The 27,523-nt window shown below is 41.4% G+C and overlaps 1 protein-coding gene across 1 annotated transcript in view; it reads left to right on the top strand.

Moving 5' to 3' along the window:
• Positions 1-5,266: 5,266 nt before the first annotated feature.
• WDR64 (WD repeat domain 64) overlaps positions 5,267-27,523 on the top strand; it is a 205,136-nt gene continuing 182,879 nt past the window's right edge. Inside the window, 2 exon segments of the mRNA XM_030194685.1 lie at positions 5,267-5,420; positions 16,286-16,416. Of these exon segments, the coding sequence (XP_030050545.1) occupies positions 5,267-5,420; positions 16,286-16,416 (285 nt within the window).

Raw genomic sequence — 27,523 nt, 5'->3', positions numbered from 1 at the left:
TGGAAACGCCCAAAATTGGCTTTCGATTATACCGATTTGGGCGCCTTTGCGAGAAAAACGTCCATCTCCCGATTTGAGTCGAAATATAGGCGTTTTTCTTTTTCGACTATAAGCTGGATAATCTCCCTCCAACTCCCAGATACGACATCTCTCCCTTTCTCTTCCTTTCCTCACTCACCTCTTCTCCCAGGTCCATTATTGTTCTTTCTTTCCTGGGGTTCATTATCTCTCTGTCTCTCTCCCTTCCCTTCCCTTCTCCTTCCCTCTCTTCAGTTGTCCAGCACCTCTCCAGCCATCCCCTCCACCCCTATGAGCCGCAACACAATCTTGGTGGTGAGTAGCATTAAGTTCTTTTCATTGCTGCTGGAACTCACCGCCTCAGCCATAGCTTCCACCAGTGCCCCCCCCCCCCAATTCTGCTCACAGATCTGCATCTCAACCCCTACCCCCACCCAGGGTTCCACATCTGCCCTCCTTCTTAATCTCTGTTCCCCACACCCCACAGATCTGTCTTAAAGGTGGCCTTCTGCTGGTCCCCAGCAGTGGCAGCATTGAACATATGATGTTCCAAAGCTTTCCCTATGGCTTGTCTTGCCTCTTCTGTCATCACTTCCTGTTTCTGCATGGGCAGGATGGGTCAGAGGAAAAGTTTCAGAACAGGCTGCAGGCGGTGTATGTGTAATGGTGCAACTTCCGGGGACCAACAGAAGACCACTTTTAAGGTAGACCGGCATGGGGTGGGGTGATCTTGAATCATGGGTGGGGGGAAAGATGCCATCATGCAGAGGACAGGGGTTGGAAGCAGAAGAGAGCAGAAGAGATGTATAGAGGAGACAGGAAACGCTGCAATATTATTAATTTTTGTAATTACAATTAATTTGCAGCCCTACCCAGAACGCCAAATTTCAGTGCTCCCATGAGCTCACTTACATAGTAGATGACGGCAGAGAAAGACCTGTACGGTCCATCCAGTCTGCCAAACAAGATAAACTCATATGTGCTACTTTATGTGTATACCTGACCTTGATTTGTATCTACCATTTTCAGGGCACAGACCGTAGAAGTCTGCCCAGCACTCGCCCCACCTTGCACCACTGCTGCTGCCACCCAATCTCCGCTAAGCTTCTGAAGATCAATTCCTTCTGAACAGAATTCCTTTATGTTTATCCCACGCATTTTTGAATTCCGTCACCGTTTTCATCTCCACCACCTCCCTTGGGAGGGCATTTCAAGTATCCACCACTCTCTCCGTGAAAAAATACTTCCTGACATTTTTCTTGAGTCTGCCCTTCAACCTCATTTCATGTCCTCTAGTTCTACCACCTTCCTATCTCCGGAAAAGGTTTGTTTGCGGATTAATATCTTTCAAATATTTGAATGTCTGTATCATTTCACCCCTGTTTCTCCTTTCCTCCAGGGTATACATGTTCAGGTCAGCAAGTCTCTCATACGTCTTGGAAAGCAAATCCCAAAACATTTTTGTAGCTTTTCTTTGCACTGCTTCAATTCTTTTTACATCCTTAGCAAGGCCTCCAAAACTGAACACAATACTCCAGGTGGGGCCTCACCAACGACTTGTACAGGGGCATCAACACCTCCTTTCTTCTGCTGGTCACACCTCTCTCTATACAGCCTAGCAACCTTCTGGCTACAGCCACCGCCTTGTCACACTGTTTCGTCACCTTCAGATCCTCAGATACTATCACCCCAAGATCCCTCTCCCAGTCTGTACATATCAGACTCTCTTTCTTACAAAAGACTGCTACGTGCTCTGGAGTTCCCTCTAGTGTTCAACTAATGTAAGAAAATAATAGCATGCAACAATTTGCCACAATAATATGTGAGCAGCATTGACGAATGTTGTTTGAACACCCTTTGGGACATCCTAGAAGTCACATATTGGCCCTCCTTGAAACCAGAAAGGAAGGTGTCCACTTTGATCCCTGGACTAGCAAAGTGGTTCTCAGCAGGCCTAGAAAGCACTGACAGACACAAGAAAATAAAACTCATTTTAATTCTTAACCCAGTCAATTTTTAAACACCTGAAAATTCATGATTACTGATTCCTCTCACCACAGTATCACATATTTGACCCATCAACATTATGTGAGAAGCCTAGGGGTCAATATTCAAAGATTCCACTGCCACATTAAGATAAACAGATAATATACCTGCATATTTTATGCCCACTATAAAGGGGTCTTTAGTAGAACAGCTAAACATGCAGTCCTAAACTTAAATAGTTAACATGTCTGTTTAAAGTTATATGCTCTTGTTCAGTCTCATAAATGGATACATTTTGGACCTGCCCCCAAAAAACTACTGACCCCGCTTTAATGGATACATTTTGGCTGCTTATTGACTTGAAGACAAAAGTTACCCATTTGTTGGGAGGAAATTAAAATAAAAAATCACATGTGCAGTCAGCAGCTGATAATTAATTAATAGAAACTGGCTAGCTATTATGTCAAGGGTGAAAATTAAAGTGCTGGGCTTGAGGTATAACATTTTGAAAGCCACATATCCTTTACCTTTGTGTTATTCCCTGACACCATATGAGCCTAGTCAATCTTAGAGATTGCAGTATGACAGATTATTGGCAAATCCATCTCCTTCTCAGGCACATGCAATACCATGTTACATATTTTTGTGACTCTTCTATAATAAGTTGAGCCTCAAGATACATTGTTTCGTGCTGGTTTAAGGACTGGGTGGGATTGCCTAGTGTTGATGACTATTTTATGCAGCATAAGTATATAAGTATTGCCATACTGGGAAAGACCAAAGGTCCATCAAGCCCAGCATCCTGTTTCCAACAGTGGCCAGTCCAGATCACAAATACCTGGCAAGATCCCTAAAAAGTACAAAACATTTTATACTGCTTATCCCAGAAATAGTGGATTTTCCCCAAGTCCATTTAATAACGGTCTATGGATTTTTCCTTTAGGAAGCCGTCCAAACCTTTTTTTAAACTCCGCTAACCTAACCACCTTTACCACATTCTCTGGCAACGAATTCCAGAGTTTAATTACACATTGAGTGAAGAAAAGTATTCTCTGATTCGTTTTAAATTTACTACATTGGAGCTTCAGCACATGCCCCCTAGTCCTAGTATTTTTGGAAAGCGTGAACAGACGAACGATCTTGCCTTACTTTCTCGTCTGTGTCTTTCCTGACTTTATTCTTTATGAGGCTGTGATTGTAAACTGTACTGATATACTGATGAAAATAGAGAGAACCAAATAAACATAAACATGATGACTGCACAAGGGCTTTTCAATATTGTCCTGCTAGAATTCACACATATTTTGAAGTGTAAACTTATCAGGTCTAGCAAGAAGACCTATCAGGGGTACATCTGAGGATCTCAACTGACTGCTCCAAAAGAACTAGCTTCAGAAAGAGAGGTTGTTGAGGCTGTTGTAGAGAATGACATGGGGACAAAGTTTGTCCCCATCCCCACCCTATCCGCACAGGCCATGTCTTCGTCCCCGTAGGCCCTGTCTCCGTCCCCACTCTATCCCCGCAGGTTCTGTCCCTGTCCCGTCCCCATAGGCTCTGTCCTCATCCCGAGGAGGCCCAGTCACTGTATGGGAGCCTGGATTCCTACAGTATCAGTGTCCCTAATATATACCCTCTCGGATCCCGCAGTTACACCAGCCAATAAACCTGACTAAATTCAGCAGGGACGCACTGTAACTTACACCTTTATATGTACTGTTATTGGCAACCACCATATGTATACTCAGTGCCACTGTCTGTGCTGAATACAAGTATATTTTAATTGTACATGCTGTGACCGGCAGTTAAAAAGAGGGTGTCTACTGGGATTGACTCCACTGCTACCTCCCTATGCATAAATCTGAAATAAACTAATCTATGATGGCCTAACCTTCGACAATGAGCAGTATCGCCTGTTGCAAAACACACCTAAAAAATACAATATTCCTAAGCAGGGCTCTTAATGGAATACACCAGTTTTCTTTTCCTTCTCTATTTGCAAAACCTTCAAAGTCCTTTCTTAAAGCAAAACGATAAAGGAATCGTCACACCTTTATTGGATAGTATTGATTCATTCTTCACCTTGAGGGTTGACTCCTGTTGTTTTTTAATCTCAGGCATTGACCTGCTTGTCCTATTTTCACAAGATAATGAATGCAAATTGCGTTTTAATCCTGAAGTAACTCATCTCATTCAGGAACGCATTTACCCGGGGTAATACTAGATTGAATTTATGCAAATAGTGGAAATGTTGGATTCAGCACTAACTTTAAGTGACGGCACGTAAAATAAAAAAAAAAAAAGGAATCCACATTTAACCCTCGGGTAGTTTCCGGTGAAAAATAGAGGAGTGTGGTAGCCGTGTTAGTCCACTCTTAAAGTTATCAATAGAAATCAAACAAAATAAAACATGGAAAAGAAAATAAGATGATACCTTTTTTATTGGGCATAACTTAATACATTTCTTGATTAGCTTTCAAAGGTTGCCGATCTGACGAAGAAGGGCAACCTTCGAAAGCTAATCAAGAAATGTATTAAGTTATGCCCAATAAAAAAGGTATCGTCTTATTTTCTTTTCCATGTTTTATTTTGTTTGATTTCTATTGATAACGGTGAAAAATAAAAACGGCCGAATTCATATTAACTGATCCAAACCTGAGCCCTGGCGCTATTAACCCAGAAATCCACAAATGGTACTAAGCTACTTGGGTATCTTTTTCCCAGCACTTTCTTCCTCAGACTATAATCCCCCTTGCTAATTGATCCCTTCCCCTTCCCCGTTTTTATTTCCTATTCTCCGGGCTTTCGCCTCCCCCTCCCCTCCCGCTCTATCAGGTCAGTATCAGATCCCCATCGGGGAAAAGTCAGCGGCCAGGGTGCGCAGCAGAGTGGGGAAAATCGGAGCAGAACATGTAGGAGGACCCACCCCCCAACAAAAAAAATAATTAACACCCTAGCCCAAGCAATATTAGCTTCCACGCGCTTGGATTGCGTGATCTTCCCTCCCTGCTTCCCATTCCCTCAGCATTTATTTAACTAAAAAATAGTAGTAGGAGACTGGACTGGGGTGGGGTGGGGGCGGGGGCGGAGCAGAACAAATCCTGACGTCAGAACCTTACACGTCACTAATGCTGTGATGTCGACATGATGCCTCTGCTCCCGTCCTCTAGGCTGAGGTCCAGGTACTGCCGGGTGTCCCCAGACTGAAATCTGTCTCCTAAATTTGTGTTTATAATTTTTGGGGGTTTTTTTTACAAGTGCAGAAATGGATGAGTTATCGGCGCAAGAAGATGAAATCTACGTCCCTCCTTTTCGCGCCGACAATTTTGAGCAAAACTTAGTTAAGTTTAGGACCTGGCTTAGTAAAATTATAGACCAGAAAATAGAGGAAAGGGCAGACTCTGGTGTGAAGCCTGGAGGTAAGCTCTGATTTTGGCAGATCTCTATTAAAGGAGATGGTGAGTGGAAGGAAGAAGCCCTCAGGCTGGAGGTTCTCACCTGCTTCCTGCTCTTATGGGTTAGGTGTCAGAGGGAAAGAGCGATGTGAAAATACGTCCTTCTGCATTTAATGCCAACACTACAGATGTAGCAGAAGTTTGGCATTATTGTGAATGTAAAACAGCCATAAATGCAAAACATGCTACGTGTTAATGAGCTGGTTTGCATATCTGTATACTAACTAGTTATTTTTTTTAAATGTTAATCCCCAAATCTGCATTAATTAAAACAAATGCATATTGTTATTAACCCTATTTTACTACACATTGTGCACTAACAAATTACTGTCAATTAGTAAATAGTTGGGAAAGATTTTGGTTGATTTTTGAAGACTTTAGCTTTTTTTCACGGTAGACTTGTGATAATAAGTTTTAAATCTGCATTAGAACTTTGTTTTATTTATTTATTTTATTTGTTGCATTTGTATTCCACATTTTCCCACCTATTTGCAGGCTCAATGTGGCTTACAATATTACATCATGTCAAGCGTCATTCAAGAGTAGATACACAATTAATTACATACAGAACAAGTGTAGACATATTGGATATAATCAATTCAGTAAACAAGAAAACAGTCAGAATATCAAGTGACTAGCGGTGTGTTAGAAATCCTGTTATTGATTATTATGGTAAGTCTTGTTGAAACGGTAAGTCTTTAATGATTTTCGAAAGTTGATTAGGTCGTGAATAGCCTTCAGATCAAGTGGCAATGAATTCCACATCTGCGTGCCAATGTAGGAAAAGCTTATCTTCAACATTAGCAAAATTCGCCCCCTCCTTTCTGAACACGCCACCAAAACCCTTATTCACACCCTTGTTACTTCTTGCCTGGGCTATTGCAATTTACTTCTCACTGTTTTAAATGTGCACACGTTGATTTGTAGGTTAAAATGTACTAAATCCATTTTGTGCAAAATGGATGCTAAGGAATGCACATCCATAGTAAATAGCTCTTTAAGGCTTATCTATTATTCTTTGTTAGTGGGGGGAGACTTAGGGGCCGATATTCAGGGGTCCTTTTACTAAGCTGTGCTAATAAATGGACTTAGTGTGCCCTAATGCAGGTCTTTCCTCTGTACTAAGAGAAGGTTTCTATATATGGGGTTAAATTCTATGTATGGTGCCTAAAAAAAATCTGTGCTAAAACAATTATCCTAGGCATATTCTTTAAAGTATGCCTAAATTTTATGGCGTAAACTTAAATTTCTGTATGGTATATTTATCTATTTGGATTTTGCTCATGCCTTTTTCAGTAGTAGCTCAAGGTGAGTTGCATTCAGGTACACTGGGTATTTTCCCTGTCGGGCTCCCAATCTAAGAAGTATGTTTACTAAGGTGTGTTAGCATTTTTAATGCGCCTGTAAATTTAAAGCGCATTAAACGCTAACACGCCTATACATTTCTATGGGCTTGTTAGCGTTTAACATGTGTAAACCATTTATGTGCATTAAAAATGCTAATACACCCATAGTGCTGCTTAGTAAACATAGCTATAAGTTTGTACCTGAGGTAATGGAGGGTAGAGTGACTTGTCCAAGAACAGAAGGAGCAGTAGTGGGATTTGAACCTGCTACCGCTGGATGATGTCAAGACTAGGGCTCTAACCACTAGGCCACTCTTTCACTCTGCTAGAGTGTATGCTGAGTGGTTTGCCAAGTGACCAAATTTGGTCATGTCCATTTAGGCCATGTTTTACTTGGTGTAAATCCCGATGCCTAAAAAAGGTGCAGATCGGGTGTATTCTATGATAATGCGCCTAGCTTTTAGTAACACCCCATCCTGCACATGGCCACTCCCCCTTTTCAACTATGCCAATTAGAATTTAGGTGCACTACGTTATAGAATACACTTAGCAAGTTGTGCACAGAAATCTCAATTAATGCCAATTGCTGATAATTGCTTGTTGACATCCAATTAACAGCGCTGATTAGCTAACCAGTTAAGTTATGCGCATTGTTATAGAATATGCTTTAGTTTCTGCATGGATTTTCAGTCGCCATATATAGAATCCAGAGGATGGTGACTAAAGTTGTGTGTGCGGCCAAATTGGTTATGTAACTTAATTGATTAACAAGCCAATCGGCGCTGATAATTGGCCAATAACAAGCAATTATCGGCACTAATTAGAATTTACATGCACAACTTTCTAAGCATATGCTATAAAGCGGTGGTGTAAATTCTAATGTGCAGATCTCAATAGGGGGTGGGGCCATGGGAGGGACATGGGTAGGTCATGGGTGTTCCTAAAAATTATGTGCACTGTTATAGAATATGCACGATCCATGCTTAAGTTAGGCATGTTTTAGTTGGCATAAATAGCCACGCCTAAATTTTAGTTACAGGGATGGCACTGCACATATTCTATAAACTGCATCTAACTTTAGGTGAAGTTTATAGAATAGCACTAACCCCAGGGTTCTGTATAAAATGCCAAGCTTTCTGTGCTGAAATCCAAGCATCCTATATAATAATTTGCACCTCCAACGTTCCATGTCTGGCTGCCTGGATTCGTAACATCTCCTGATGTCAGCCAGCCTCCAGCGTTCCATTCCCCCTCACTGTTCCACCCTTGCGTCAAGACGTAATGACGTCAGAGGGCGACACAGTGAGAGGGAAGAGAATGCTGGAGGCGAGCTGGTGTCAGGAGGGATGTTACGAATGGAACGGAAGCCAGCGCCAGCCAGCCAGAGAACGTTCAGGTACAAATTGAGGGGAGGAGAGAATCACGGGACATCGAGGGGAGGGAGGGAGGAAAGGGAGGGGAGGGCAGGGCAGAGGAGAATTGATGGACATGGATGGGATGAGAGGACAGTAGAGGAGAGAATCACGGGACACGGATGGGAGGGCAGGGAAGAGGAGAATCGCTGGACATGGAGGGGAGGGGAGGGAAAATTGCTGGACATGGAGGGGAGGGCAGGGGAAAGAGAAAAAAATAGCTTACATGACAGCCTTCCTAGGGCCCGTTTCATTGTTGAGGAAACGGGCATGGTTCCACTAGTATTTAATAAGGCTTGGTGCATAAGTCTAAGGGGCGTGGCCATGGGCATTTCAGGGGCATTCTGAAAAGCTATGTACAGAATTACAGAATATGGCCTCAGTGCACCTAACTTGGGTACCAGATTCTATATAGTGCACCTAGAGACATCGTCGCGGATTCTATCACAATGCGCGTATTTTAACAAGCTAATGAGCGCTGATAACAGCACTTAACAAGCAACAATGAGCACTAATTGGCAATGAGTAGAATTTAGGCACACAACTCACTAAGCATATTCTGCAACAATGTGTGCTGAACTTCTAACACGCACAGGCAAAAAAGGGGTGGGGAAATAGTGCACCTAAATCTACGCACCAGGATTTGCACCACATTTTCACTGGTATAAATGGATGTGCATAGATTTAGGCACTGAAATATAAACTGAGTGTATAATTGGCACCTAAATTTAGGCACCGATTATAGAATACGCTTAGTTGGCACTGATTTCAGTGCCAGTTTTTTAGCCGCCATATACAGAGTCTCCTACTTAGCAATGATTTTTTTTCTGGCACTGAATTTTGAGCACCTTTTACTGAATCCAGCCCACAGTGAATAACTCATTCATCCATGATGCAGCAGCCATCTGCAGCCTCCCTTAATGCTTCTTTTGGAAACAACTCTTGTCTGATTACCCCTCCCTTACCTTAATTACTTTTCTAGCTATCCCTTATGCAACATTTTGTAACTTTATGTCTTCGCTTATCTCTTTTAATTGTTTGTACAATACAATACAAATAAAGCTTATATTCCATAAACTACCAAAATATGTGGATCACAAAGGTAACTAGGCATTCCTAGGTTAAAACATTAACTCCCGAATTCTATATACGGCGCCTAGATAATGCGTGGAGTGGGCGTAACAAGATAATTAGCATTTTTAACAGCACTGAAGCAATAATGAGCACTAATTGGCAATAAGTACAATTTATGCACGGAAATCGCTAAGTGTTTTCTATAAAGAACTGTGGCTAAATTGCAAAGCGTGCAGTTCAAAATAAATGCACGTAGCTTAAAAGGGGCGTGCTTATGGGCATATCTATGGGCATTTTGTTGGCATTCCAAAATTTCTGCGCATAATTACAGAATACGGGTCAGTGCACCTAAATCCATGGGCGTGGATTTACACCAGGCTTTTATTAAATGGACGTGCATAGATTTAGGTGCTACTGTATCAAAATCATTCACGCAGACGCCCCAATCTACATGCTAAACCTCGTGGATTTACCTCCCAGAAACACCATAAGGTCATCCCGCAAATTTCTCAATCTGCACTTCCCCAGCTGTAAAGGACTAAAATAGAAGCTGATGCATGCCACTACCTTCTCTTACATGAGCACGCAGTTGTGGAATGCATTACCTACAGCCCTGAAAACTATTGACGAAATAACTAACTTTCACAAATCTCTGAAGACATATCTCTTCAACAAGGCCTACAAAGAGAACCCATAGCCTTACTAAACTACCTCGCCAACCCACCCAGTTATGAAAGTCCACCTTCTATACTTACCCGCCTAACACTTTCCTTTTTTCTTCCCATACTTAATCTCTGTACATTACTAATTGTATCTGATATCCTGGAATGACAATGTCATAACAAAACTCTGTAAGCCACATTGAGCCTGCAAATAGGTGGGAAAATGTGGGATACAAATGCAATAAATAAATAAATAAACTAAGCATATTCTATACACCTTGCCTATATCTTATAGAAAACGCTTAGTTCTACATGAATTCTGTAGATGCCATATATACAATCTAGTCCTAAGGGGCCCTTTTACCAAAGGGCGGTAGGGCTAACACTGGTTTGGCACTCGGCAAATCAGCCCTACTGCCGGGCTCACCCAGGAGCTCGGCAGTAGTTCTAATTTTTCCATGTGCCATTTTTGGTGCTAGAAAATACCTTTATATTTTCTAGCACCGGAGTGTGTGTGTCCTTTCAGTAATCGGGCAGGGCAGATTATCACCATGTTACTGCCTGAGCCCTCACCGCCTGCACAGCCATTTACTGGCCATTTTAAACAAATGCGGCAATCCCACGTGCCGATGCTACCGCGGGTCACCTTTTACAACTGTTTGGTAAAAGGGCCCCTAATCAACCAAGTATTTCTTTAAAAGATGGATTATCTTGAGCCTTTATTTCCAGTGGTAATGCATTCCAGATTAAAGCTGCTTGATATATCATTGTTTGAGAAAAAAAATCTTTGTATCTAGTTTTTGGGGGAGTTTTGTATCAGGAAAAACTTTCTCAAGAATCTTCCCACACATCATAGCAATCTAGCAGATTACCTTATGATGCATGGTATATCAGGAGAAACATAAAACAGAGTGCAGTACTGCTAACAGATTAGCTCAAAGGGTCAGTGCTGCATTCCTGTCGACAGTGTACTTTGGAATACTGCTGACATAAATAACTGCGGCAGTAATACATAATTCAGAAGAGAGCAGAGCAGATTCCAGGGGACTTAAGATTTTGTGTACCTGATGTAAACTGTTCAAAAAGGAAATCTCGGAGGAGGTTAGTTAGAGCCACAGGGGCAAAAGATTACTAGAGGATGATAGTGTACTTACTATGTTCACATTTGTAACAACATCAGTCACTGGTATTGAAATGGGAACAATGGAGGTTGTGTTCCTGCCGTTTGAAGTACTTCATTCACCGTGTTATTATCCTGGGGCACCTGCTAGTGGTTTAGCAATTACTGAATGGCTCTAATCTGCAGAGAACACTTGGATTTCAATTTCTGATTCGCCTTTTCCAATTCTGACTCAAGATGAGTTACATTCAGGTATAGTAGATATTCCCTTGTCCTCAGAGAGTTTACAGCTGAAGGGGTCAATTTCCCACGCTGTTGAACTGGGCAGGAGAGGCTCCTACCCAGCTCCACACATGATATTCAACAGAACCTATCCAGATAGTGCCGCTGAATATCACTCGTGGCTGCTGTGGCACTACCTGAACAGTGCTGGGATGGTCTGGGGCAGAGTCAGGGTGGACCCAAAAGTTATCTGGGCAATGCCAATATTTAGTGCCAGTGAATGAATAAATAACCGGGTGTATTGCTTTGGTATTGCAGCCCGCTCACTTGATCACCACAGACTGCTCAAAGACTCAAATACTACAGATTCTTTTAGATTCGTATTGGGTAAATGAAACTCTTTATTTGCACTTTATTTGGAGACTTATTTTTGAGTCATCTTCGCTGTTTCCAGTGTTCTTTCGAGTGTGCGAAGATTTGTGTTTTTATAAGGCTCATTTTCAAAGCACTTAGACTTAAAAAGTTCCATAGATTACTATTGGGCTCATTTTCAAAAGAGAAAAACATCCAAAAAGTGGCATAAATCTGCATTTGGACGTTTTTCTCACAAAAACGTCCAAATTGGTATTTTCACAATTTTTAGATGTTTTTCTGTGACGTCCATCAGAAGTGCATTCAAATCACAAGGGGGCATGTCAGGGGCATGTTAATGATGGGATTTGGGTGTTCCTAACAGACATTTTTCAGCCGTAAAGGAATAAAACAAAACCATCCAAGACTAACACTAAAACATTTTGAGCTAGACCTGTTTTTATAACAAATAAGGCACAAAAAGGTGCTCTAAATGACCACTGAAGAGAATCAGGGGTGACTTCCCCTTACTCCCCCAGTGGTCACTAACTCTCTCCCACCCCCCAAAAATGTGATTAAAAACATTACTTGCCAGCCTCTATGCCAACCTCAGATGTTATACTCAGGTCCATTAGAATAGCATGCAGGTCTCTGGAATAGTCTAGTGGTGGTGCAGTGCACAGCAGACAGGTGGACCCAGGCCCATAGCTCTCCCTACCTGTTACACTTGTGGAGGAAACTGTGAGCCCTCCAAAACTCACCAGAAACCCACTGTACCCACATATAGTTGCCCCCTTCACCCTTAAGGGCTATGGTAGTGGTATACAGTTGGGAGTAGAGGGTTTTGGGGAACTCAATAGACAAGATTAGGGAGCAATGGTGAGATGTGTACCTGGGAGCATTTATTTGATGTTCACTGCAGTGCCCCCTAGGGTGCCCTATTGCTGTCCTGGGATGTCTGAGGGACCAGTCTACTAAAAATGCTGGCTCCTCCTACATCCCAATGGCTTGATTTTATGTGTTCCGCACTTGGACGTTCTTTGTTTGAAAATGGACCAAAAAACAAAACGTCCAAAAACAAAACCTTGTTCAAAACAGTATTTTCGAAAACTAAAGACAGACATTTTTCTTTTTTGAAAATGTCCTTCTTTCCTATTCAGATTTTGGACATTTTTTGCAAAATGTCCAAAGTCGGACTTAGTCATATCAAAAATGCCCCTCTATGTAATTTTCTAAGTCTAAGAGCTTTGAAAATATGCTTCTCTGTGTTTATATCGGATTTTTTTCTACATCATTTTTTCAGCGCCATGTACTGATCTAATCCAAAATGGCCAGTTGTGCCCTTGTCTTCTGCCTGACTGACAGTTTGAGTACTATTGAGCAATATTTAACTGAGGTCTTTTTTCCTCCACTTTATTATTTTTTGATTGAGGGGTGTTTAAACCGCAGAGATAGAGTTGGTTATTTTCAGCTGATATTTAATAGATTTTCTAATTTTCATATAACCCATTTACCTGAATAAATAGTCATTTACTTGGGTAAATGGTTTTTGGAAATTGCCCTCATTCCATATGTACATATAAAATAAAGTTTAATATTTAAAAGTGTGATGCACTTTTACAGAACTGTTCTGGGATGGGTGTTCTTGGGATAATTGTGATTGTTGAGCTTAATTATGAAAATCTTAGTGGGGGCTGGGGACATGAACAATCACTGAGAGGTGCATGGTCCGGGGTCTCTAATACCCTCTCACACGCCCTGATTTACTGTTGTCAAATGAGCACTATGGTTAATTTGTATGCCCTGACAGTTGTCTAAAATGCACAACCTTATAATTCTCTTTCTTCTGTATTTGTACATCTTTAGATTTTGAGATATATAATGAATGTTCTACTTTTCATGCTTTGATTCTCCTTTTGAATCCTGTGGAAATGGCACTACTGAACTGTTAAATTAGGAAACCCTTATCAACTAGGTGTTCAGCATTAGAAATGCACTGAATTGTATAACTTGGAATGAGCTTTTGATTATACCTGGTCCAAGTCATTTTAAGCACTAACCCCTGGATTCTATATAGCGTGACTTAAGTTGCGTGCATAAATACAGTCGTATTCTGTACTGTACATGCAACTTAATTAGTTAACAAGCCAATCAGTGCTGATAATGGCCAAGTAACAAGCATTTATTGACACTAATTGGCATGAATTAGAATTTATGTGCACAACTGTCTCAGCGTATTCTATAATGTGATGCACGTAAATTCTAAGTCACATAGTTGAAAAGGGGGCATAGCCATGGGCATGGAATGGGTGGGTCATGGACATTTCCAAAATCTATGCGCGTTATACAATACACCTGGTCCGTGCCTAATTTAGGCATCGGGATTTACACCCAGTTTTACTTGGTATAACTGCCCGCAACTAAATTTAATCACACAGATGGGCACTCGGCGTATTCCTTAAACCGTGCTGTAATTTAGGCTTATTCTATAAAGTACGCCTAAATTAAGTTGTACTTTATAGAATACGCTTAAGCGTATTTCATTTGGTTGCCGATTTTATTTAAGCATGATATAAAGAATCTAGTCCTAAATACATATGTTAAAAAGTTTGAGGTCCTTTCACTAAGCTGCTGTAAGCACTGATGCATGCTTACTGCAGCAAAAAAATGCCTTTACTGCAGGGCGTGCTCAGACATTCCACAGTAATTTTTGCATGTGTGCACGCTACCCAAGCTGGGAGCAGGACTGGGAGCGGAGAGTGGGTGTGTTCTGCACTAATTGGATAGCATAACTCTGTGACCCCACATGCACCTTTCTTTAGTCACCTTATTCTCTAACTCCTCTTACTCTCTTACCTATCTATGGGGTCCTTTAACAAAGGTGCGCTGAAAAATGGCTTGCAGTAGTGTAGGCACGGGTTTCTGGTGTGCGGCGATGCATTTTTCAGCGCACTTGTAAAAAAGGCCTTTTTAAAATTTTTGCCAAAAATGGACATGCGGCAAAATCGAAATTGCCGCGCGTCCATTTTGGGTCTGCGACCTTACTGCCAGCCATTGACCTACTGGTAAAGTCTCACACGGTAACCGGGTGGTAATGACCTATGTGCACCAAATGCCACTCTGATATGCACGTTATTTTTCGGTCATGCGCCAAAAATGAAATTACCACAAGAGACACGCGGGAGCCGGATGGTAACTCCATTTTGGCGCACGTTGGGCACATGTAGAGGAGCCTTATGCAGCTTAGTAAAAAGGCCCCTATAGGTCAATTAAAATGTTCTATTACATATTGATATTATGAGTAGTATACGGGGAACTGAGGAACTGAGTTCGATTCCCACTTCAGGCACAGGCAGCTCCTTGTGACCCTGGGCAAGTCACTTAACCCTCCATTGCCCCATGTAAGCCGCATTGAGCCTGCCATGAGTGGGAAAGCACGGGGTACAAATGTAACAAAAATAAAATAAATAAAAATATACTATGCCATACTTTGTATTGTTGTTTGAATATTTTTACTGCTGTAATTGTCTATTGCTCATGTTTGATTTGTTCTTACTGTACACGGCCTTGAGTGAATTTCTTCAAAAAGGCAGTAAATAATTCCTAATAAATAAATAAAAGGCTACATTGCTGTGCGCTAATGGAATTCTCTTTATGGCGCCTTCAAAATTGGCACCATAAAACCATGTGGTTAGTGTGATTCTATAAGCGATGCCTAAAGTTACCTGCAGTTTATAGAATAAGTTCACGTGCCATTCTTGCAACTAAAATTTAGGTGCACCCATTTAGGCTACCTAAAACCAGGCCTAAATACCCATGCCTAAGTTAGGCGCAGATCGGGTGTATTCTATAATAGTGCGTATAGTTTTTTGAAATGCCCACAACCTGTCCATTCCACTCCCATGGCCACTGCATGCATTAGAATTTACGTGCACCATATTATAGAATACGCCTAGACAGTTGTGTGCATAAAATCTAATTAAGCCCAATTAGTGCCGCTAATTGGTTGCTGAGTGCCAATTATTGGTTTTGATTGGCTTGTTAATCAGTTAGGTTGCATGCGCAATTTGGCCATTCAGCCAAATTTAGTATACAGAACTTAAGGCGCCATATATAGAATTTGTGGTTAACTGATTAGTGCGTTTACCCTTACCAACTACCTAATGGTTGTCGATAGGGCTCAGGTGCTAATTGCCATGTGCTAATGGGAAAATTAGTGCATGGTCATTAATAGGGAAAATAGAAAAATTGGCCATTTTACCCCAGTGGTAAAAATGGCCTTATCGCACGGCAATAACTCAGGTAAGGATGTGCTAAGGCTACTTTTTACTGCAGTTTGGCAAAAGGGCTCCTAGTGGTTAGTGCAGTGGTTTTGGTCCTGGGGAACTGGGTTCGATTCCCACTGCAGCTCCTCATGACTCTGGGCAAGTCACTTAACCCTCCATTGCCCCAGGTACAAATAAGTACCTGTATATGCTATGTAAAGTGCTTTGAAAGTAGTTGCAAAAACTACAGAAATACGGTATATCAAATCCCATTCCCTTAACTGTTAACAAATTTATTTGATTAAAGATCAAGAGTGTATGATTAAAAGAATACCCTGATCTATTATTTTTTAAAATCACTGTTATCTTCTATATAGCTTCGATTGATTATGACCAGTTCCATAATGAAGTAGTTTCCTTCTTTGGAGAAGATATGAATACTCAGGAGATTAAAGCGTTTTTCAGGAAGATCAGCAGTAATCCTGAAGCTCCGATAGACTGGAGTGAAGTAAGTATTGAGATTTTTTCTGTAAGGTATAATTGTCAATTTAAATGTGACTCTGCACTTCTTGGCTGTACCCATTGGCCTTAGCAGTCAATTTGACTGATTTAGCTTCACCTGAGATGTTTGACCGCACAAAAAAGTCTGGATTTCCCCAGACTCTCTGAGCAAAGGAACATTTCAAACTACAGAGGTTGAAGAAATACTGAAAGCCCCAGGTTTGCAGATTAAATATGCACTCAAAAATATATGCATAAAGTGGTAACTTGTACGTGTAGCTGGTTTTAAAAGCCTTGTGAATTGTTAAATTTAACACAGTTTAACACACAGGGCCCAGCTGAGACTTGTCACTTTGATTTTTCCTAGTTCATGTTCTTTTTATAAATTTGGGAAGGATTTTGAGAACTTTAATATGGAAAGTATTTTTTTTGCTGCAAATAGGCACTGCTGTTTTGTAGGGATGTGCAGTCTTTTGAAATGACATAGGAAAAGTCAACCACGTGTCCTGTGTTGCTTCATATCTTTTTAAAAGTGGAATGACAGAAAAAATCTGGACATTTCTGGCTTACCTCTGGTGGGATTCACCACATGTCTGATACCTTCCTTATAAATCTAACACTTTTGTATATTTGTTTTTTCAGATAATGGTATAAATAACATTTTGGTTTAATGACTGTTGAAATACATTTGAAAAATGACCCCTTAAGTCTTAGCCATTGGCATTCCGAAAACAAAAATGTGTATAAAGCACAACAATACTGCTATACCGTGGAATGGCTTTAGGCCTCCTGAGCATAGCGCTGCCTTGAATAATTTTAAACAGTGGAGATTAATACTATCAGGTGAATTCTATATATAGCACTGAAAAAAATCACCCCAAAAAAAGTGCTATTCCATAAGCTGTGCTTAAAATTGGGTGCAGTTTATAGAACAAAGCCTAACTTTAGGCATGGCCAATTGTACCAACTGAAACGTAGTACAAATGTATGTACATAAATTGGGTATGTAATGTATCTCCCCTTATTCTATAACAACGCATTTAAATGCCCCTATTCCACCTATGACCCTCCCATTTCCACACACCCTTTTTTTCACTCGTGCATAAAATTTAGGGGGCCCATTTACTAAGCCACGTAAGCGCCTATGCGTGCCCAACGTGCGCCAATTCCAAGTGGCTTTTGACACACGTAGGTCATTACTGCTCGGTTACTGCATGAGACTTTACCACTAGGTCAATGGCTGGTGGTAAGGTCTCAGACCCAAAATAGACGTGCAGCAATTTTCATTTTGCCGCACGTCCATAAAATTTTAAAAAAGGCATTTTTTTACAGGTTCACTAAAAAATGATTCTGCGTGCGCCCAAAATACTACTGCAGGCCATTTTCAGCACACCTTAGTAAAAGGACCCCTAGGTGTGTAACCTGCACCTAAATTTATGCATGTAAATTCCAATTAAATCTAATTAGTGCCAATAATTGCTTGTTAAAAAAGCCAATTACAGGTGTTAATTAGCTTGTTATTCAATTAAACTGCACACACAAATTTGCATGCACAATTTTTGGTGACTTTTACAGAATTACAGGGTACATGTAAATACCACTCAACCAGAACAAGCAGTGGCTTCTAATAGAAAACCAATATATGTAGTGCATAATAAGGTTACTTGCCTATCTGTGTACTTTCAGCTTCTATACAGATAGTAATGGGCTGAAAATCTGACTGCCTTGATACTATACATGTAGGGGACAATTCGATAAGTAGGTGGCTCCTTTTAGGTGTCGTGATGCACCACCTGGGTGCTTGGATTCCATTACAGAAGGTATCATAGCCTGGCATGTCTACAGACTTGGAAAATATACAAAGCAGATCGTTGATGGATAAAAATGATTTTAATAATAAATTAGAATATGCATACAATAGCCCGACACAGGCCGTGTTTCGCCCTACTGGGCTGCTTCAGGGGCTACAAAACAAAATAATATATAATAAATAATCAAATATAAAGTTAAAATTGAAATTAGAATTAAAAAATTCAATCTAAATCCCACAGAATTTACATGTATATAAAAGAACAGATAAATCAAAACATACATATATATATATATATATATATATATGATAATATGTCACATAAATCAAAATATACATATATATACAGTAAAATATCACATTAAAAAATCAATGTTCTAAATAGTATTATCATGATTATGTTATGCTTGTAAATACAAACAAAAACTGAATGAAATGCATAAGACACCCACCTCTTCAATGTTTCTCCACTACCAAAGGAGGAGTAAAATGATAAAAGCAACTGTGATATACTAAAAAATGAAAAACAATTATGTTAAAAATAGAATGATCATAAGCTCATGGAATAAAAAATTGATTATGGGGTATCAAAATAATTAAATGAATAATGAAGGATGGAAAAGAAAAGAAGAAAAATAATAATGAAAGATGGAAAAAAGAAGAAGAAAGATAAAAGAAAAAGGACTCACATATACAGTTGATATCTTGAAAAAACGGCTCTCTCAGAGATGTTGAAACCAATGATCAATAGCCTGCATGAAATAGTATCACTCATAAGTATGTAGTCATGCAGGAATAGCGATAATTCTTATGATAGGAGTGTATATAGCAAAGTCTCCACTTATCTCCCAGCTTGCCTAAAACGCCAGAAATATGGCAAAATAGATAGCAAAATTGGCTAAAAATCTGCATTCACTCAATCAAATCGCCACTTATCTAAAACGCTGGGACCAAAATCAGAATATCATAATTATAAATGTGTGTAAGTGAAAAAGAAATTCACAATACTCCTGAATGGCATCACTAATCGATTGTGTCACTCATAAGTTCAGTATGAATAAAAACGCTGTGCCGATAGAACTACAAATGCCACGTGAAAAAGATATATGTCCCACTATCCAGCTTATAATCGAACGAGAATAACGCCCAAGTTCCGACCTAAATCGGGAGATGGGCGTTCTTCTCACAAAAACAAATAAAGCGGCATAATCGAAAGCCGAACTTTGGACGCTTTCAACTGCACTCCGTCGCGGATGCGGACAAAGTTGACGGGGGAGTGTCGGAGGCGTGGTGAAGGCGGAACTGGGGCGTGGTTATCACCCGAACAGAGATGGGCGCCCTTCGCCGATAATGGATGCGTTTGTAGCTAGAATTTAGGGCACTTTTCCTGGACCCTGTTTTTTGACGAATAAGGCCCCAAAAAGTGCCCTAAATGACCAGATGACCCCCAGAGGGAGTCGGGGATGACCTCCCCTGACTCCCCCAGTGGTCACTAACCCCCTCCCACCACAACAAATGATGTTTCACAACTTTTTACTTTCACCCTCAAATGTCATACCCTCCTCCCAAGCAGCAGTATGCAGGTCCCTGGAACAGTTGTTAGGGGGTGCAGTGGACGTCAGGCAGGTGGACCCAGGCCCATCCCCCCCCTACCTGTTACAATTGTGCTGCTTAATGCTACTAGTCGTCCAACCCCCCCAAACCCCCTGTACCCACATGTAGGTGCCCCCCTTCACCGCTTAGGGCTATAGTACTGGTGTAGACTTGTGGGCAGTGGGTTTTGAGGGGGATTTGGGGGGCTCAACACCCAAGGGAAGGGTGCTATGCACCTGGGAGCTCTTTTACCTTTTTTTTTGTTTTTGTAAAAGTGCCCCCTAGGGTGCCCGGTTGGTGTCCTGGCATGTGAGGGGGACCAGTGCACTATGAATCCTGGCCCCTCCCACGAACAAATGCCTTGCATTTATTCGTTTTTGAGCTGGGCGATTTCATTTTCCATTATCGGTGAAAAGCAAAAACGCCCAGCTCACACCTTGGCGAATAAAGCATGGGCGTCTATTTTTTTTAAAAAATACGGTTCACTCCGCCCCTTCACGGACCCGTTCTCGGAGATTAACGCCCATGGAGATAGGCGTTTCTGGTCGATTATGCCCCTCCATGTCTACTCCCTAGCAGAGACCATTAGTAACAACAAATCAAATGTTGAAAGTGTGTATAGAGCAGATTTTAGCTGAAAACTTACATACAATCAATCAGACAGTCACTTATCTCCCAGAATGCCGAAAAAACGCTGTGCCCCTCCCATGTCAACACCCCTTGCATTTACACACTATCCAGCTTATTTTTGAAGGAGAAGGACAGCCATCTTCCGACACAAATCGGGAGATGGGCGCCCTTCTCTTAAGGGTGGCCAAATCGGTATAATCGAAAGCCGATTTTGCTCATCCTCAACTGCTTTCCATTCAAGGGGGTGTGTCGGCAGTGTACCAAAGGTGGGACGGGGCATGGTTAAGAGATGGCCATCCTCGGCCGATAATGGAAAAAAGAAGGGCGGCCCTGACGAGCATTTGGCCAACTTTACTTGGCCCCTTTTTGTTCCCGACCAAGCCTTGAAAAGGTGCCCGAACTGACCAGATGACCATCGGAGGGAATCGGGGATCACCTCCCCTTACTCCCCTCCCACCCAAAAGAAAATGTAAAAACATTTTTTGCCAGCCTGTATGCCAGCCTCAGATGTCATACCCAACTCCATCACAGCACTATGCAGGTCCGTGGAGCAATTTTTAGTGGGTACTGCAGTGCACTTCAGGCAGGCGGACCCAGGCCCATCCCCCCCTACCTGTTACACTTGTGGTGGTAAATGGGAACCCTCCAAAACCCACCAGAAACCCACTGTACCCATATGTAGGTGCCCCCCTTTACCCTTTAAGGGCTATGGTACTGTTCTACAGTTATGGGGAGTGGGTTTTGGGGGGGGGTTGGGGGGCTCAGTACCCAAGGTAAGGGAGCTCTGCACCTGGGAGCAATTTGTGAAGTCTATTGCAGTGCCCCCTAGGGTGCCTGGTTGGTGTCCTGGCATATGAGGGGGGATCAGTGCACTAGGAATGCTGGCTTCTCCCACGACCAAATGGCTTGGATTTGGTCGTTTTTGAGATGGCTGGCCTTGGTTTCCATTATTGGCAAAAACCGAGGTCGGCCATCTCTAAGGTTGATCTAAATGTATGCCTTTTTAAACAGGTTGGTTTTTAGTGATTTCCAGAAGTTTAGGTGGTCGTACATCGTTTTCAAGGCTTTTGGTAATGCATTCCACAGTTGTGCGCTTATGTAGGGAAAAACTAGATGCGTAAGTTGTTTTGTATTTAAGTCCTTTGCAGCTTGGGTAGTGCAGATTTAGATACGTTATGTTAAACTACACTGCCTTGGGTGAATCTCTTCATAAAGGCAGTTAATAAATCCCAATAAATAAATAAATAAGTAAATATGTGTACACTTACCCTCATAAAGTGCTAGTATTCTGTACATTTATATGCTACACTGACACATAATTATGGGTGCCCAGTTATAGAATTGCCCCTGTGCACGTGGAAGGGCAGAGGGAGGGTGGAATGAGGGCTGCAACCACACATTATGGGCTGGATTCTATAAATGGCACTCAGAAATGGGCGCCAGAAGAGATCGGCTCAGTATAGAATCGCGCTTAGTGCCAATTCCTGTGCCCTAACTTCGGGTGCCTGCTGAAACCTGATGTAAATGCTAGCGCCTAAGTTCAGTGTGCTGAGCCATTATCCAGTAACAACTTGCGCAACTTTTTAGAACCTTCGACATGTCCCTCCCATGGCCACGCCCTCTTTTGAGATGTGCATTATGGGATGTAGTCCCTAGTCCCCTAGTGTTATGGAACAGCTCACAGCTAGGTGCATGCACAAATCCTAATTGGTGCCAGTTTGTGACAAAGCTAGCTCTCGGGGCAAAGGAAGCGGGCCTGAACTGTTAAGGAACTGAATGTTGGCTGGAGTTTGGAACCCGGCCTGAACCCTGTTTGTGAACTGCATTTCAATTTTGAGAGTGGAACTGAATTGAGAATAAAGCACTTTGGTCTTAAGTCCATATGGCAGTCTGGTTCTTTGCCAGTAATTGGTTGTTCGCACCCAATCATTGATGATTGTTAACCAATTAAGTTGCAGACGCATCTCGGAAGTGCCCCAATTTGGGTGCCATATATAGAATCCAGGAGTATCTGTATAGTAGCAATATTCTGCCATTAGGGGGTAATACTATAAAGCAGGCATGAACATTTATGTAATACAAAAACCCAAAATTGCACAAGTGTTGCCAGTTGAATTATGAATGTGCACAAAGGATTTCCCCTTTCTTTTTTCTTCTTTTCTTCTTATTCTTTCTTTTTGGAGGAGAAAAGACCTCCGAGACCTTTAACTGGTAAAACTACAAACCTGTTAGCAGTGGAGCTGTGGGCTTATGTGCAGCATGCTCTCAATCATTGGTCTTAAAAACCTCCTCTGTATTCCAAACTATTAATGCTTTTAGGGCTTCTTTTACAAAGCTGCGCTGCTGATTCAGTGCGACAAATGAGAGGAAGCCCATTCAATTCCTACGGGCTTCATCTGATTTGCCACGCGGGAATCGCTATTGTGGCTTCGTAAAAGAAGCCCTTAGTAACTATCATGCAAGAATTTAAAAACACCATGACTAAGCAGCACTTATTTTTAGTAACCGAGCCCGACGGGGCCACCAAAGCTTCCTCGGGGGCAAGTGCTGTACTGTAGTGTCATGAATTCTGCAAGAAAAAAGGTAGAAATCGGATCTTTTTTGTTTAAACATAACTAAATGGGCTATAAGCCCCTAAGGCAGTCCATTTTGTTCTTGTGATGACTTATACTGTGCCAAAATTGAAACTCTTATCTCTGTCTGGTCATTAATAAAAGAGCTTATTGTGAACACTATCCACCCTTTAAAAGGCTGTTTGTGTATAGTGTTTTGCGGTTGAAGGATTGTGTGTTAGCCTTACTGAGGTGACATCAACACTTTAATTTAATTTTAGTTTGTTTGTCATAACATCAGACATGGTTTTAGAATATTTTGGAGGATATGATGTTGAATTGTTTCATAGATGTGTATGTGATTTAGTGTTGGTAAGTGCTTGAAATAATTGAGTTTAAAATATGATATCTCATTTATGATATATATATAAATCCATTTTTACATGCACATAGAAGCATTATTTGTCAATAACCAGCAGCCCTTCCTTGGGACTCAGTATCTTCTCAATCATGACAAATTTATATACCCTTCTCCACCACCTCCAACTCCAGGCTCCGTCTCTTCTGTCTCGCCTCACCCCATGCCTGGAACAAACTCCCTGAGCCCATACGCCGTGCCCCCTCCCTACCCATCTTCAAATCAATGCTCAAAGCCCACCTCTTCAATGTCGCCTTCGGCACCTAATCACTACACCTCTTCTCAGAAAACTTATCTACCCCAACTTGACATTTCGTCCTTTAGATTGTAAGCTCTTCCGAGCAGGGACCGTCCTTATTGTTAATTTGTACAGCGCTGCGTAACCCTAGTAGCGCTCTAGAAATGTTAAGTAGTAGTAGTAGTAGTAGAATACACTGCAAGAAAACTTTCACTTGCAAACCTTCAATCTCACTAATTAGGGTGGTGCTTGTAATTTTTCACATTTGGGATGCTGTACTTATTTTTATTTTCTGTGTGTTGTCAGACAAGCCCCACCCCTGGCCCCACCCCTAACCCCACCCCCTTTAGCCTTCCCAAACAGTTGGGCCACCTATGGTTCTGGTCCATTCCAATCCTCAATTCATCCAGCATTGATAGCAGCAGAAATTCCACACTATGGTTTAGTCGAAAACCATATTGAAAATCGTTTAACAAATGTTTTTTTTCTATGAACTCCATTAGCTGGTGTAACACAGATTTCTCAATAATTTTTGCTAAGAATGGAATGACTGAAATTGGTCTGTAATTATTCATTATGCTTACATCGAGTGATGATTTTTTCTGTAATGGTTTAATCGTCGCCTCTTTAAGTGAGTCCACTAATATACTTTCCTGCAGAGATTTCTCAAAAAAGGAACAATTATCTTCGGCACTGCTCAGAATATTATCAAAGAGCAGGGATCCATCTGAGCTCTGGTGGGTGATAGGCTCTTCACTAGTTTCTCTATCATGTTGTCATCTACCTCATCAAACGAATTCCAAGTATTACCTGCAACTTCTTTGTTTGATTTGGGCATAACTAGATTATCAGATTGTGAGTTTGCCATTTTGGTATTAAGTTTCTGATGTAGCCAGATTGCATAATCCTGAGAATCAACATTTTGTGCCAAATCATCTTTCCTTCCCTCAATTAAGTAGCTTACTGTATGAAATAATTCTCTGGGTTTGTTTAGGGAAGGTTTAATCTTATCTTTGAAGTACGTATTCCTTTCTTCTTCCCATAATTGCTTATATTTGATCAATTTAATCTTATATATCTTTAGGTTATCGTTGGTTTTTGTTTTTTTCCATATTCTCTCTGCAGCTCTTAGATATTTTCTCACTTGTTTTAGAGTTGGTGTGAACAATCAACAAGTCTGTCCTGAGTTCTTAACTTTTATTGTTTTTTTTTTGTTGCTACTTGATCTAAGGCATCTGTTACTGATTTTGTCCAGTAGTCTACCATATCATTTTCACTCTTGTCTGCGACTGAGAATTTATCTGCTAGACAGACTTTTAGGTCTGCCTGCTTGAAGTTGGACCTTGTTTGTAACATTTTGACTTCTTTGTCTTTTTTACTCTTTAAATCTTTCATTGAGAATTCGAACATTACTAAAGCATGATCAGACCATGCAATTTCTTGAATGATAGGGAATATCATTAGGGATTGAGATAAGGCAGGTGATAAGTATACTAGATCTAATATGTGACCTGCTGAGTGTGTAGAGTCTTTCATGATTTGTCTAAATTGAAATTGCTCTAATTTTAGTTTCCATGATCTTTGTTGTGGCGTTAATTCGTCGGTTGACAGTTCACCTGGCACACTAAAGTCACCTAATATGCATATTTTCTGGAGATCAATTGGTAAAGTCAATAGAAATTCTAAGAATGGTGAACAGTCCATGGTTATTTTCCCTGGTGGACAATAGAATAGGCAAAAGGCTATAGATGTGCATTTTATCAGTAGGAATTCAGCAAATCCCAATGATTCTGCATCCAGCAGTTTAAGTGGCAGTGCTTTCTTAGAAAATATTACTACTCCTTCTCCTCTTGTGTACGGTCTGCATGGCCATTCCCATTTATATTCTTTAGGGCAGCACTGTCTTAACTACTACTAAGTCTGATTTTAAGAGCCATGATTCGGTAACACAGAACACATCAAAGTTATGTTGTATAATTAGGTTGTGTATCAGTATAGACTTATTACGGGTGGATCTAACATTTAGTAGGCCTACTTTTAGACCTGAAGTTTCATCTATGTGAACAGTCACTTTACTCAAAGCTTGCGTGACACCAGATGGTTTTTTGTAATATTTGTGTGATTGATTTAGGAAGAGATCCATAACGGCCTCTGTTTGAGATTAGCTCAATAGGTCTATACAAACACATCTTGAAAAGTAGTAGAAGGATAAGAAAAGAAAGGTATGATGTATGGAAAATTACCTATCTTTTCATAAGAGTGTTAAAATCTGTTCTTTTTAGGAACATTTTTTCTTTCCTTTTTTTTAAATTATTATTATTATTATTTTATTTTATTTTTATCTGCATGCATGCTGATCTGAGTAGAGAAGGCACATCAGGAGGGAGAGTAGAGTAGTGAATTTAGCAGGGTTTGTATAGAATCCAAAGTGTTGCTTGTGTAGAATCCTGTGCAGTGTTTGGCCCTCGGCTCACCTTCTCTTGTGGTCGGCTTGTGGGTCCCTGGTAGCAGTGTGTTTTCTCATCCGCTGTTTGGGTCCAGCAGAGGTGGTTGACTCTCTCTGTCATGTGCTTCACCTTGCTTGTGTTGGTGAGTCATTGGGCTCCCTGCTGCACTCCTGTGGGTGTCACTCCGGTACAGCTCTGCCTGGGGCCAGAATGACTCTGCCATTTCACTGCTGGGTGCACCGCTGACTCTGCTTCAGGTGTGTGTGTTCGGGGGAGCAAGTCGGTCCTTCAAGGTGTTTCGATTCGGGCTCATCCTGGATCTGCACTGATCTGTTCCTCCTCATGGGGAGGCAGCTCGCTCGGTCAGTCAATCGGGCTTGTAAGTCCAGGCCCTGTCTGGGCAGTTGGGCTCCCAGTGCTGGTCCGGAGGTTCCTATGATCATGGCCCTCAGGGGTTTGGTATGGCTCTGGGTGTGGCATTGTCCTGTTTGTCCATGTGGAGGGCCGGCTTGCTCAGATAGTCGGGTTGGCGATTCTGGACTTTGCTTGGGCAGCCAGGCTGATGATCTCGGGTTTCCAGCATTGGTAAGGAGACTCCCCAGATTCCATCCAGCAATTGTATCTGTGCCACTGGTCTCGGGCCATGGGATCGAACTAGTCTGGGCTGCACCCTCGGGAGCTAGTTCTTGGGGCGTCCAACCTAGTCGGCCATCTTGAAGCATCCCCAGTGTAACTAAGATGAAATACAGGGTCATGTGAGGTGAACACAGACCCATATATGGGGAAGAAGCACTTTAAGTGCTGGTTCACATATGTGTACTATTGAAAAGATGTGCATAATTGATGGCACACAAAACAAATTGAAATTTTGTGTTTTTTCTGATCATTTTTGTTTGCCAGTGACATCAGGTGACGTGGGAAGTGTTGTTGACATTTCCCAAGTAGTTTCAAACAAATGCACACCCCTAGTTATTATGGGCCAGATTCTATAAAATGAGCTTGAAAATGGATTCTGGAACAGATTGTTTTTGTTGTTACATTTGTACCCTGCGCTTTCCCACTCAAGGCAGGCTCAATGTGTCTTACATGGGGCAATGGAGGGTTAAGTGATTTGCCCAGAGTCACAAGGAGCTGCCTGTGCCTGAAGTGGGAATTGAACTCAGTTCCCCAGGACCAAAGTCCACCACCCTAACCACTAGGCCACTCCTCCACTCCTAAGTGATACTAGGCATGATTCTGTGAAGGGTAAAAACCTTTTACAGAATTGTGCTTAGTACCAATATCTGTGCCCAATCTTTAAGCATATACAGTTTTATTACTGATGGCGTTTTTCACAGCGTATACAGACTGCTTACGGACATTGGGATACATATCCTGAGTGTTTATTCTATTTTATCTTATTAGTCCTTGAGCAGACCTATAGGAC

Source organism: Microcaecilia unicolor, chromosome 3 (genome assembly GCF_901765095.1).
Source record: "Microcaecilia unicolor chromosome 3, aMicUni1.1, whole genome shotgun sequence".
NCBI lineage: Eukaryota > Metazoa > Chordata > Amphibia > Gymnophiona > Siphonopidae > Microcaecilia > Microcaecilia unicolor.
Note: the sequence above shows the minus strand (reverse complement) of the source record. Positions and strands in the feature narration are given on the sequence as shown.